Genomic DNA, 14420 nt, shown 5'->3' with positions numbered 1-14420 from the left:
CCGTGCTTCCAGTCGATCTTTTACCTTCATGATTATTGACAGGAAAACAGAATCGTCAATAAAACATAAAGTGGGTGCTGAACAGCAGCCAGGTGATGATAACTACTACTATTCAATAATCATAGTGACCTATTGGAAGATCGACTGTCTTTACAGAGACCTTTGATTATTGTTATGATTTAAAGACTATTTGAATATTTGCGAATCATTAATCCATCCCAATTGGTTCATTAATGCATCCCAATTGATTAATGGTGCGTTTATGTTCTCATGAATTCAAATTTTACATTTTTGAGAGGAAGAATGTGTTTAAAAGTCATAAAGTCTCACTTTACTGCATCGGCTGAGCAACAAGTAATTATTTCATTGTGTCGATCCAGGAGTTTTTACTACGGTGCAACATTAATCAAAGTTTCAGCCTGCTCTATTGTGTTTATATGGGTCTCTGGTTATAAACCAGAGTAAACTTGGTGTAGTTCTGTACGTTTTGCAGTGCACACTGCATTGTGAAGCAGAAATTAACTTGACTCTGGCAGCAGAAAACAGGGAATATGAGGCCACAACCTGGTCAGTGTTTCTTTTGCAAAGTATGTACACTCCTTCGTTCCTTCTGAGGATTTGAACCTGCTTCAATTAAAATTGTTGAATCTACTGAACCATTCATTTGAGCCATTCATTCACTGGAGTCATTGACTCGGAAATTTTCCTAATGGAATTTTTCAGCAAAAGAAGAAATGAGGCATTATCAACTGTCCCTGGCTGTCTCTTATTTCTTTTCTCCTCTTTCTCTCGATCAGGAGAAGTGAAATCCCCCTGCTCCCTCATTCACCAGCAGTGTGCATGTGTGTGTGTAAATATGTAAATGGCTGTTGCCTAACCAGCCAAAACTAGGCCATCCTCTCCTCTGAACACCTGAATAGAGGCGAGACGCAGATAGTGGGAAGGGAAAGAAAGAAAGGCCAGAGGTGAAAAGCTTACCAAAATATCTTACTCCAGCAGGCGTGCTGCTCCTCTGCTCAGATTAAACTGACATCGTTCCAGATCATGCTACCCAAGAAAAAAAAAAAAAAGATATTACACTTCCCATTGCACATGTTTATTCTTAAGAATATCATATTAAAAAATGTGATATTTGATACTTTTCTCAGTGGCCTTTTTGTAAAAACAGCTATTGTGTTTGCACACTGTAAGCACTTTTCCATTTCCCATTGTTGCAAGTGAGGTTCAGCAGTCCTGCATAGTTTCCAAACAGACACAGGATGACACAGGAAGACGGGGAAAGCAACACCATCGAATACAAAGTGACGACTGCTAGCGCTGTTAGCGTTGTGCTAATGGCTTCAGGGGCACGTCGGCTTTAAAGAGTGCGTTTGTGCTTCCTTGTCTCAAGTCGAGGCCGCGCAAAGTGTCAAGGGAAGTCACTTATCCAAGGAATCAAGAACTTAGGTTCAACCTGAGTCCAAGTCTTGATTCTATGAGGGCTACGAAGCAGGTAGAAGTGTCATGTTTAGTCTACGTCTATTAAATTATTGCAGAGCACTGGGAAAGAAATGTGTAGTACCATGTATAACTTTTGACATAAGAAATAAGATAAGACCTGTTGCTGTGCACCAGACTGATTGGGTTTATTAGTTTCACATGTGGACACTTGGTTGCTCAGTCAAACACCTAAAAAAGCAAGGACCTTTTGTAGTTGAAAACACGGCAGTAAAGCGACATTATAACGCTGCAAAAACTCTTATGAAGGAGGTTTGAGTGGATGTTTGGATTTACAATATGCATCTTTGACTGTGGAGACAGCTGTTCACCTCCTGCTTCCTGCCAGTACTCAACATTTGTTTCGTCTAACTATGACCATTAAAGAAACCAGCCATACCCAAGCAGTTTTAGTTCCCCAAACTTTATCATGCTTAAACGTAGAACTAATGGTCCCGTTTATTTTGGAGGGCAGTGAAAAGCGGTCATCCAACAGGGGTGGTGGCTTTGTTCAGTCAAACAGTAGTGCTGTAACTCTGTACTCAGCCGCTCTGACTCTAAAGTCTTTATGTCTTTATGTTCGCAACTTTACAGCCCCGAGTAAGGTCGAGCTGGACAGAGAAAACAAGAGAAGACTGAGAGACAGAGAGAAAGAGGGAGGGAGAGAGGGGGAGAGAGAGAGGGGGAGAGAGAGAGGGGAAAAGAGAATAAAAAAAGCCAAGAGGCAGAACAAGTGAAGGACAGAGGGAACGAAGAGCGTTAGGGGTGTTAATCAGAGGCTGCAGGTAAGGTAGAGAGTGTGTGTGTGTGTGTGTGTGTGTGTGTGTGTGTGTGTGTGTGTGTGTGTGTGTGTGTGTGTGAAAAGGTTTGACAGTATCTCAGGGCTACATCAGTGGCCATTAGTATTTTGCAGCACGAACACACATTTTGACAGGTCAGCCGCACCGCCTGCAGAGAGGGACTGTGTGTGTGTGTGTGTGTGTGTGTGTGTGTGTGTGTGTGTGAGAACACCGCTGCTTTTGACCTGTCCTTTCATGTGTTTATCTCACCTCCAGATGAACTTTGATGAGCCAGACACACACACACACACACACACACACACACAGACACACACACACACACACAGACACACACACACACACACACAGACACACACACACACACACACACACACAAACATCCACTCCTCAAATCACTTTGCTCATCAAATATAAATGATTTTCGCACCATCTGGACAGAAATCCACAGTAAGCGCTCGGCTCATCTCTCTCCTCCTCCTGTTTTTCTTTTTTCTGCTCTCCTACATTATTCTTCATTTTCATCCTCTCCTCCTGTTTTATTGTTCTCCTCTCCCTCTCTCTCCTCTCTCTCCTCTTTCTCTTCTCGTTCTTCTTCATACCTGATTTCTCAGACTGGTGCTCAGTGTGGAGACGTGCAGCTTTTAAAATGGGCTTCAGGTGGAGTTTTGTGAACTTTGGGAGATGATGAAGGTCTAGTTTTGAGCTTCAGGGCATAAAGCTGATTTTTCTGTGGTAGTGACGGACTTAAAAAGTTAAATGGGGAATTTTTTAGATCAGTTCTCTTTGTGAGCTACACTCTTTTTCATTTCTCTCTTCTCCCGTCTCATCTTGTTTCCCTTTCCTCTTCCCTTGATGCTCTTTCCCTCCCTTTTTCTACATTTACCTCTCACTATATTTATGTCTCAATTTCCTTATTTTCCTCCTACCCTTTTGTATTTCACTTTCTCATCCCCATCTCTCTGCTCTTGTCTTCACTTTTATCCCTTGTTTTTCCATTTTCCTCTCATTTCATCTTCTTTTAACATCTACTCTCCTCTGCTCCTTCATCTCAGCTCACCACTAATCTTTTCCTCCATATTTGTATATTTTCCTGTCATGTCATCTCCGTCTCTCTTCCTCTCACCTCTTTCTTTAAAACCTCCTCTCATCTCCTCGTCTCTTCTCCTTTCTCCTTCGACTTGTCTTCTCCCGTCCTCGCCCATCGTTTATCCTCCCCCATCTCCTCTTCTTCATCTACTTTCTTCCCTTTCCTGTATTTCCTCCAGTTTCCAGTGTATGTGTGTGTGTCTTCTCTTGAGGTTTGACGCATAAGGAAGTTAACACACACACACACACACACACACACACACACACACGCTTGGGGAGTATGGAAGCTTGTTCATATCAGCTCCAACATCAGTCATCTGTCAGCACAACTTTTATCTGTACATCTGTGTCTGTCTCTCTCTCTGCCTGTCTATCACTGTGTCTCTCAGCCTTGTTCATCCCTCTCTCTCTCTGTCGCACACACACACACACACACACACACACACACACACACACACACACACACACACACACACAGCAGCAGCTCGTCTTTATCTCCCTATCGTTCCTCTCTGGTAGAGCTGCTGAATAAATCAACTGCAGGAAAACCAGAGATGGAGACGGGGAGATAGAAGAATGGAGGAAGCGGAGTGGGGCATGATGGGATATGATATGACAAATATATACAGCACAGATTCTCGCTACGAGAGGAGGGTGGAGACAATGGAGGAGCAAAGAAAGGTGGGAGAAAGGGGGAAGAAAAGAAAGACAGGAATCTGAATGCAAAGTGACAACAGCCTGTGTGTGTGTGTGTGTGTGTGTGTGTGTGTGTGTGTGTGTGTGTGTGTGTGTGTGTGTGTGTGTGTGTGTGTGTGTGTGTGTGTGTGTGTGCTGAAAACTGACTAAGTGGACCTTTAGCTCGACTTATAGGCTCGTATATATATTTCAATTTTATGTTATGTGTTGTCAGGTATTGTGTTTAATTTGATTTGATTTATCAAATGTTTTGATGATAGAAAATTCAGCTGACGGTGCAGATAAGAAATATAAAAGAGGAATAAAAGAGAAAAAAGAAAGAAAGCAGGAACTAATAGAAAGAAAGAAGAGAAAGTTACAAAAAAAAAAGTAAGACAGGAAAGACTAAAGGAAAAGACAAAGAAAAGGAACATAGGTTACTGAGAGAACGATAAATAGAAAATGGAAAAAGGAAAGAAAGATACAATGAAAAAGAAATAACGAAAGAAATGAAGCGAGGGAAAATGATGGGTAAAGTGAAAGAGAAGGTAACAGAAAAAGAAAGAAACTAAGAGAATGAAAGAAAGGTTGACAGACAGACAGACAGACAGGCACTGCAGCTACACTATGTGCAAGTGTTAGAGCAATAAAAGCAGGAATCAAACGCGTGTTCCTGAATTCTTACACTCTGTAATCTGCTTCGCCGATATTGTTTCCCCATTTAGTCACCGTGCATCTAAACAAAAAAAAAAAAAAAAAAGAAAATCTGATTGCGAGTTAATGAGGTGCTGGTGGTATTATTTCACAGCCGGGTGCTCGTGTGCACTGACTGATGCTGCTTGCCGACCTGTTAATACAACAAATTAGGAGTCAAGCTTGTGTTTTAACCCCGCGGCGAAGTCACAGGAGGTGCTCCAGCGTTTGCCTCAAGGGCACTTTGACGGGACACGCTGGGTTTTTGTAGGAGCTGAAGCCACAGAATATCACATCTATGGCACCAAACATCCACTGGAAGACGTATTCAGCTCATTTCATCCTGTAGTATTTGTCTGGGAGGATGACGCTTCTGCACAGCACTGTATATAAGCACAGATGAACAAAGTCATGTTAACGAGCCGCGTCATGTTTTCTGCACAGATGAATTAAAATGGCCAGACTTCATAGAGATCCTGGCGTTTTATTTGACATTGTGTTGATGTTTTCTGATGTGGAATTTCCTCCCAGATCACAGCTTGTCAACGTGATTTTGTTGTCTTATTTCAAATGCTTGAAAACAGACATGTTTTCTTGCCTCCGGCCTGCACAAGTTAGATTTTTTCTCTGTGAAAAATTCTCTATATATCTTATCTTTTTTCAACTACAAAGTGGCCCAGCAACAGAGAACCCAGCCTCTCCTGGTGGCAAGCTGAGAAACATGTTCGGCTTTTGATAGATAGAGTTTGTTGTTATGTTACAGAAAGTAGTGCCGTCACTCCGCGTGTTCTTTCTTTAAAAGTTAAGAAATCATAGAAACCAGAAAAGTATGTTGCCTCGCAAATGCAAAAAAAAAAATGCACCTTAACACTTCTAATTTTAGTCGATTGTTATGGTCACAGTAGTTAATTTAATGAGTTTAATGTTAAAAAGTACATCCAAACCATATTGTCTCAAAAGAGATTCAAAGACTTTATTGTCACATGCATCTTGTGTCTCTGGTTCCCGGTAACACTGCTAACAGTATCAAGTAAGGTATATACAACTAAAAAATTAATAAGAAAATAAAATTAAATGTACAGCTAAATAGATAATAGATAAATAGAGGTGCAAAACAGGGCAGTGCAAAATTGTTGTGCAGATTATGGGCAGTTTAAAAGTCTTAAAAGCGGTCTCGGATGCTGCGGTACCGACGGCAGCAGGCAGAGCAGTTTGTGGCTGGGGTGGTACTGGTGGCCTTCTTCCTACACCGCTGGGTGTAGAGGTCCTCCATGGATGGCAGCATCGTCCTGGTGATGTGCTGTGTCTTCACCACCCTCTGTAGAGCCTTATGGTTGAGGGCGGTGCAGCCAGTCAGGATGCTCTCGATGGTGTAGCTGTAGAAGCTGAAGTTTACACTCTGACTTTAATCATATAAATTGAAATATTAGTGTTGATTAGACTCAAATGAGCTCAAGTCATAACTTGTTGTGTTAACTAGTTGTTCATGTTTTTGAATGGCAGCCCTTACGTGTGTCTGATCTCTCTTATGGTAGCAAAAGTAGGAACATCTGTCAAATTTCTCCGTGTTTTTAATTGAATATTTCCACCCCAGTGTCTCCACTAAGCAAATGATGAAGCACACATTGTGGAAGTAGATTAGATAAGCAGCAGGGAAGCAGGCGTTTGGATGGCTAATGGTGCAGTGTGTTGTGTGAAGTGGACACACGTTATTTCAGAAAGGTGGGGTTTTTAAAAATGGAGGTCAGAACTGAACGTTTCTGTTTGAAAATGTCATGTCATGCCATCAATATGATTGGTAAAGGCCAGGCTTCTCATTATTCTGTGTGTGTGTGTGCTCTTGTAGAAGAAAAGGCCGCTGACCCAGCGGAGGCAGCACACTGTTATGTGGTGTGTCTGTAGGGATCCTTTCTATAATGTTGTCAGACACTCGGAATAACAATCTGAGCCTGTCAGTGGCTAAAACCTTTGACAGGCCTCAAGGATTAACATTAACATTAACATTAACGCTGCAGCCAGACGATCTACTGGACCTTTTCCAAAGCTTCATCATCTAGACACTAAAACACACAATGAGGCATGTTTAAAAACACTGCAGCTCTCTGATCTGCACATCGACTCACTAAATCTCATAATTGCACCCTAACGTGAGACGATCCTTAACGGATCAGTGGATCTGATGTTAAATCATGGTCTCTCTCTCTCTCTCTCTCTGTAGGTGCACCACTCTTCATTACGACTCTGATCTTCCTCCAACCTCCATCATCATCACCTTCCACAACGAGGCCAGATCCACCCTGCTGCGCACCATCAGGAGGTAACACACACACACACACACACACACACCTGACACTGTTTTAGAGGTGTTTTGTAAAATACACCCAACTTTTATTTTGTAACTGTGTTCTGTGTTCATCAAATTATGTTATCATTAATTGAATGACCTCATTTAGGGTTTTCATTATGTGTACTCTTAAAATCTCCTGAATCTACCAGAGCTTTCTGAACATTAACACATGTAAACCTGCTCTAGTTGGACGTCCAATCACAAATATGAGCTTGAAAATGAGCAAAATATGGGACCTTTAATATTCAATTCATATGTTCTCCAGTCTCCAGCACTGACTTCAGCAGCACCTTTAGTCTTCTACTGTCTGTGTGAGTATCAGTGTCCTAAAAACTGTATCAGTCAAAGTTTTGGCGGATCAATAAAGCAACAACTGAGCTGCCAAAGTTACAGTAGAGATGGTACTGCAGGAGAAAACCTTCACACACACACACACATTTACTCTGCTGACCCTCAATCTCTGAAACATTGGTCTTTCTTTCAGTTTGATGATATCAGCAGGTTGCCACACACACACGCACGAACACACACACACACTCGCACATAGAATACAAACACATCCACACACACGCACACACACACACACACACCTCCAGGTTTTGGCCAGGGTTCAGCTCATTATACCAGTCAGTCAGCAGGGACCGGCTACGTCTCCTTACTATCACAGAGGACATTGTGTGCATGTGTCTGTGTTTTCTATGCGAGTGTGTGTGTGCAAGTGTGTGTGTGTGTGTGTGTGTGTCCTCCCCTTCAGCCCTTCTCAAAGCTCTGCAGTTTTCAACCAATTAAAAGACAATCTGTCTCCCTGAGCCCCTCTGCTCCCTTTGGCTCTGGCTCTCTGTATGTAAGTGTTGCTGTGCGAGTGTGTGTGTGTGTGTGTGTGTGTTTGTATTTGCCGGTAGTGACTTGGCACTTGAAGTAGTTTAGCTGCCTTTTATTTTTAGTTTGTGAATTTGGAACATTTGCTCTCACCAGGATTCACAGGAAGCATCTTCACTGCTGTGAACAGCTTTATTTGACTGGTAAACATTTCAAGATGAACATATCTACTTAAAAAGATATTTAGGGCGAAAATAATCCAGAACATTTTCATTTAGACGTTTTCGGTTTGTGTTTCTGTCCTTTGAACGGCAAGTTAATATCAGGAAATGGTAAAAAGATCTTCCCTCTGCACTTCTGACCGCTCACTTAGGATATCATGCTCTGAGATAGCACCCCAATCTTTCCAATTAAAGTTCCGTATGAGATGCATACTGGGTGCCAACAACGTTAAATTTCTCTTTACGGACGAGAAAAACATGCACAAGACTTCACATCTAGTTAAATTGACACATGGAAAGATAGGCCAGCTTTTTTTTAAGGCCCAGAGGAAGCTTTAAGAATATGAAACCTTCATGGATTAATAATTCATGACATAAAGAGTGATAATCAACCTTGTTTGCCGTTTTATGCAACCTGGCACCAGTTTTATATTCATGTCAGTGTTATGACAATGTTTGGGCTGCAGCTCTGTGCCTGGAAGGCGTCCAGCCGTGTTGTCCCACCCTGTGTAAAGAGAACTTGTTTTCAGCTGTTGTGAAAGGGGTGAAAACCCTGCCCCTCGCAGAAAGGGGGCTCGTCGTGATTAACTGTTAAAATTGGATAATAGTGCACACTCCTGGACAGTTACGGTGTTGCACTCTAGAAGTAGCTGTGTAAAGAGACATTTCCACTTACTTTCTCTCACGTCCTGACCAATCACTGCCGTTTAGCGACTCCAAAAACACGTCGGAAGTGATTGGACGAGCTTTAAGCTTTTGCATTGCACACTTTCTGTTGATATTTTACTTTTTCAAGCCGTCATTTCCTGTTTTGCTTTGGAGTGAAGCAGCTGCAGATTCACAGAAAAGTGTCCACTTTTGGAGAGGTGCTTTACATGCAGACTTTGAAGTACTTTGGAAAACGATGAAATAAGAGCTCAGAGAGATCACTTGACATTTACAGAGTTTTTTTTTTTTTAACGTTATGAGTCAGTGACTCACAAGAAGGCAGCTGACAAGAGAAAACACAGCCAGTAGACAGAAAACCGTGATTTAATGAGTAAGTGTGGAGCAACGTGTCTGTTTTGTGGCGTTTTTAAATGTTCTAAAGCTGCACATGCAACTTTTTCTTTTTTTTTTTAATGTTGTGAGTCAGTGTTTGATTGCTATGGAAACAAAGTTTTCATATTATTTGCGTGTCCAAATTGTATCTGCCGCATGTGTGTGTGTGTTTCAGACACGTGTGTCCTCTTCCTCATTGCGACTTGATGATGCTGCAGAGAGGTCAGAGGTCACAGTTAGCATCGACTTGGATCAGGAAGAGTTAGCGCCCTGCTTCAGGACATTTTATGGACCATCATGTGGTTTTTTGGCCCATTAACCGCAAATATTGTGTAATTTACATCACTGCTGACCCAAAGCAAACCATCAGTTTGTAGATTGATTTTCCATCTGACAGCCAGCCACCTGTTTCAGTTTATTTCAGTGTGCTATTGATTAAAACTTTACTAAACTTATCCACAGCAGTGAAAATGTACCTCTGTATCGTTCCATTTCTAAATTATTGGCTTGTGGTGCTGCAAGTTTTGAATAACAACCAATTTTTTTTGTTCGTTTTACACATCTCAAAATGGATGTTGTGACTTCAGAGCTTTTACCAGCTTGAGTGCAGCACATTGTTGATAATAAGCAAACGTACACATTGTTGAAAGGAAAACAGTTGCTCTACAGTGACAGGCACAGATTGTGTGATTCAAAGTGTCTGACAACATTACAGGGACAGACCTGTAAGATCCTTTTTGTTTAAAAAGAAACACTGTTCAGACCCACCAGACTCCATTGACAAAAACAGTAATTTTACCTCACAGAACGCAGGAGTGGCTGGTCTTCTTCTGCAATCAAATGGTTGGTTAGTTTGTGTTATTTTCAAAAATATTGTGTTGGGTTCTGTTGGAACTGATCCTTTAAACAAGTCACACAATAACACAAAATAATAACTATTACTGTTTTAGTCAGTGGAGTCTGGTGGCTTTGAACACAGCAATATAGCGAAAAGGTCCAATTCTGTAGGGATTCTTCTGTGTGATGTTGTCGTACACTTCCAAAGACAATCGGAGCCTGTCGCTGACAAAAGCAAGACTTAGTGGATGCTCTTGCCCCAAAGGATTACATTACAATCATTGTGGCTGGTTTGCCGCCCATTCTGGTTTTCTTAACTACTGGTCAATTTGAAGCTAAACTGTGTAAAACTAGGGCTTAAGTTTAAAATTACCAGAGTTATCATTTAAACTGTATTAGTGACAAAGTGAGGGGTTTTATTGATGCAATTAAATGTAATGTTAGATATCTATATTTCTATTAATAGGGGTAAACATGCAGCATACACACAAATTGGTGCCCTGAATGTGTCACTACCTTCAGGCCCTCTTTGGGCTGAGTTATAGACCTCCACAGGGCTCCTGCAGCTCAGACGTCTGACTCTCCAACAAGCACGTGAAAGTATCAAGAACGAATGTTTTAAGATGACATGCACTTGAGCGGGCCGCTTAACAACTCTAGCACCACCAACAGAGGTTGTTAGCGGCTCCCAAACGAGCGTGTGAGACTATGATAATATGAACTAAAGCACCGAGCTGAGAAAAAGCTTCTGTCATCGCTCTTTATGGGTGAATACTTTTCAAAAATGTCAATCTGTTTATTCCCCAATCTGCGCTGGATCGAAGCCAGAAAGTTTACAAAAGATATTCAGCGCTGTAAAACTTTTTCAGAAGAGACTTTTTGAGAGATATTTAGTCGAAGACAGCAAAAAAGAAAACTGCAATCTAATTTCAAGCGTCACTTTTCAAGCAGAAAAAAAAAAAACAGATAATAGCTAGATAAGTTTTCTTTTGACTATCTGCAATCATGCTTTGCTCCGGGGACTCTGAAAACACTGAAAGCGTATTGAATGCCCACAATTACATTATAAAAGGGTATAATTTTGGAGTTTTGTGCGCTTTGAGGCTGGGCGATATGCAGGCCGAACTTTAATACGTTTGATTTCTGAGACAATGATGGGCACTTTGAAAGCGTTTCATCTCGTGATCAAAGCGTTGCTTTCTGAGGGAGAGCTGGGCCTTGTCGATATTTAATCAAGCTCTGATCCGAAAATTGATCTCATCTTCTCTGTCTCAGCTGAGTGAGAGATAAGCAGGCGAAGACGGAGAGAGAGAAAGAAAGAGAACGAGAGAGAAGAGAGATGTGGAGCTTTTGAGGACATATTTGGTTTTAATGGGTTCGGTTTGTTTTGGCAGGGCGCGCACGTGTGTGTGTGTGTGTGTGTGTGTGTGTACGCATGTGTGTGTATGTGAAACAACCTCCTGAGCTCCAAAGGCTCCTTTATTATGGAGGAGCCACAGGAGCATTATGGGAAAAAGAGAGAGCGAGGGAGAGGGAGGTCTTTCCTTCTAGATCAGCACCAGCTCAGCACTTTCTGATTCACTGGGCCTAAAAACGCATAGCAAAGAGTCTGGATCACCTCCTCGACAACTGATCACTCAGGATTTATTAGGATGAGGTCATTAGACAGATTCATAGTCTTTGCTTTCTAGTTTGCTGTTTTAAATGGGACTTAGTGCTACTCTATCGGACCCTGCTCCAACCTTCATCCCTTTCTTGCACGCCAAACATATTGTGTGAGTGTTGTATAAACATTGTTCTGTTGTTTTTAGAAAGTATGGCCATATCAAAGTAACATACTTGAATTTAAATATTAATAAATAATGTTGAAAATAGAATAGTCCCATCTGGCTGCCTGCATACAGTGCCTGGTTGGCTTGGCAACGGTTAAACTACAACACCGACAGTAACAGCTGTTAATCAGCTGTGTGGGCTCGTCTGCAATATATCAACCATTAGAATAACAACAAATAAAATATGAATGACTGTGAGCCACTATATGTAGAGAAAGGCTTGGACTGACGCAGAGTTCATTCTGCTTGACGGTAACTTAGTGTACACGGGGGGCTTTTGTTGTGTAGGGCAGGACGATACGGCGTGGAAGTAAACTACTACACTGTTTTTTAGAAAAAGAAAAACAAATATATTGTTGAAATGAGGAATAAAGTCTTGCCGGTTTGAACTACAGAGCGTCCGTGTAGCTGCGTAGCATTTGACTCCCTTCGACTTTGACAACAAGCAGTTAGAAGCGACGCAGCACGTCCCCTTTAAGGATACTGAATGCATAACGGTACACTGAATGTATGTATGTGACATTTACCCACCTGAAAGAAGAAATGTGAATAAAGACTAAACACAAGCTGACTGGTAGCCGTGGTATATTCTACTTACATCACTCAATTTGAGCCGCACATTTTATAGACTGAATAGTGCTCATAGGGTGTGTGGTGTGGCACAGCAAATCACCAGCGATGGGATTTTTTATTCAGTTGTTGTATGAGGCATTAGATTATCTCTGGTGAGCTTATACGTACAGGATCCACTAAATAAACATCATCAGGCAGTAATTAGTAAATGTAGATATACATCATTGTAGATTAGCAGTGACAAGACTGTATTTAATGTGGACAAAGTAGTATTTTGACCCTGGACTGAGACTGATAAATGTACATGTGTGACACTAGATCAGCGGTGATGAGACAGTATTTACTGGGTGCAGATATATAGCGTAATGCATCACCGGCGGTTAGACAGAACAGAGTGTATTGAGCGGCTGCATCAGGAGTCCTTTCCAAGAACAGTTTCTGTGGGTTTGCTGGGAAAGGCTTTCTGTCAGAGCAAGAGATTTAGAGAGCAATGAAAACAGCACATTATATGATTTTAGAAAGCTAAATCTGTGTTTTTGTGCACGTTTTTAATTGAATGTCTTGATTCTGAATGATAATCTCATTCTGAGTACTACTGAAGAATAAATGGGGACCTTTTTTTTTTTCTCCCCCCTCAAATACTAGACATCTCATTTTTGCAGTGAAATTCTTCCATTGCTGTCAGAGGTCTTGATAGAGAAATTGGTTTGAGAAAGATGGCGCGATGCAGGTGAATGGAAAGAGTGGTGGATACAGAGGTGGAGAGAAAGAGTGATGAATTACTCCAGTAAGGTAGAGAATGCAAGAACTGGCTGTCAGCTAACCAATCAGGCAGAGAGAGGGTTAGGGGAGGGTTGGGGGTTGGGGGACCGAGCTGAGGTACAAACAGAGAAAGATGGAAACGGAGAAAAGCTTTAGAGAAGATAAACAAGAAACAAAATTGTGCCCTGAGCAAAGTCTAATACTGCATGAACAGTGGAAATTAATTTGACTCCTCACCTGTAGGGAATGGAGTTGAAAAACAATTCTGCAGCTGATTTACAAGAGGAGTAAAACAAAACACCCCATACACATGAAGACAGTGTGTTTTTATAGTAACCATCCGGGCAGAAGATAACTCGCTCACAACGGCTGAGAACATCACTTAAATAAATCTATAAATCCCGGGCAGAGGAGAGGCAGAACAATCAGAAACCTGTAATGGAGGCTTTGCAGTTGCGTCACAAAAGCAAACACATCTGCTGCCTTCACTGAGGACCTGCGGAGAGTTTCCACTGCACTCACAGGGGTGAAATAAGATGGTGGTTTAGAAACTGGAGTTAGAAAAAGATATTTTTGTCAGTACAGAAACTTAAGAAGTCTTAGTGAACAAAACAGACTCATGGCTGCCAAAAGCTAAAGCTTCTACATATGCTTGCTAGTATGTCTTATTTTCTTATCATCCCAGTGATATTTTCAGAGAAGTCATGAGACTAAAATAAGCTAAATCGAACTCGCAGTCACTAAATCAAACAGTAAGCATGGTGAATCAGCGCAGTTTCAAATAATAACTGATTAGAACATTTATTTCTTTTCCAACCTTCTTACAAATTGAGATTTTGATCTGATGATGAAAAGTTCACCAAAATACTTATGGTTCAACCTGAGAGGAACATGAATATCCATCCCAGATTTGAGATAAGTGAAAGCTTTAACCTCCCGGTGGCTCTACAGAGTAAGTCACTGGATCACCAAAGTGATTAGGCTTCATCCTCTGGACTCTGTGGATATCTGTGTATGACATTTCATGGCAGTCCGTCCAGTTGTTGTCACGACATGTGATTAATGCCAAAAATGTCAACCTCATGGCGGATGAGAAACCAAGTGCCAGCCAACATATCAGGAAAGAAAACCATAGTCTGGAATAAATCATCTTTTCACTCTCATCCCACATTATCCCATGTCTCTCTGTCTTCTCCGTCTCTCTGTAGACCGGCACATCTGGCAAACTTTGCCATAAAGTTCTCATAATCATTCTTTT

At 41.5% G+C, this 14420-nt stretch overlaps 1 protein-coding gene across 1 annotated transcript in view; it reads left to right on the top strand.

Annotated features, from left to right (window-relative positions):
• The window catches only part of galnt14 (UDP-N-acetyl-alpha-D-galactosamine:polypeptide N-acetylgalactosaminyltransferase 14 (GalNAc-T14)), a 141626-nt gene that overhangs the window by 78788 nt on the left and 48418 nt on the right, over window positions 1–14420 (top strand). Inside the window, exon 3 of the mRNA XM_070849359.1 lies at window positions 6949–7047. Within this exon, the coding sequence (XP_070705460.1) occupies window positions 6949–7047 (99 nt within the window). The remainder of the gene's footprint in view (window positions 1–6948; window positions 7048–14420) is intronic.

Source organism: Pempheris klunzingeri, chromosome 18, assembly GCF_042242105.1.
Source record: "Pempheris klunzingeri isolate RE-2024b chromosome 18, fPemKlu1.hap1, whole genome shotgun sequence".
Taxonomy (NCBI): domain Eukaryota; kingdom Metazoa; phylum Chordata; class Actinopteri; order Acropomatiformes; family Pempheridae; genus Pempheris; species Pempheris klunzingeri.
The sequence above is the reverse complement of the archived record's forward strand: the minus strand, read 5'-3'. Positions and strand labels throughout refer to the sequence as shown.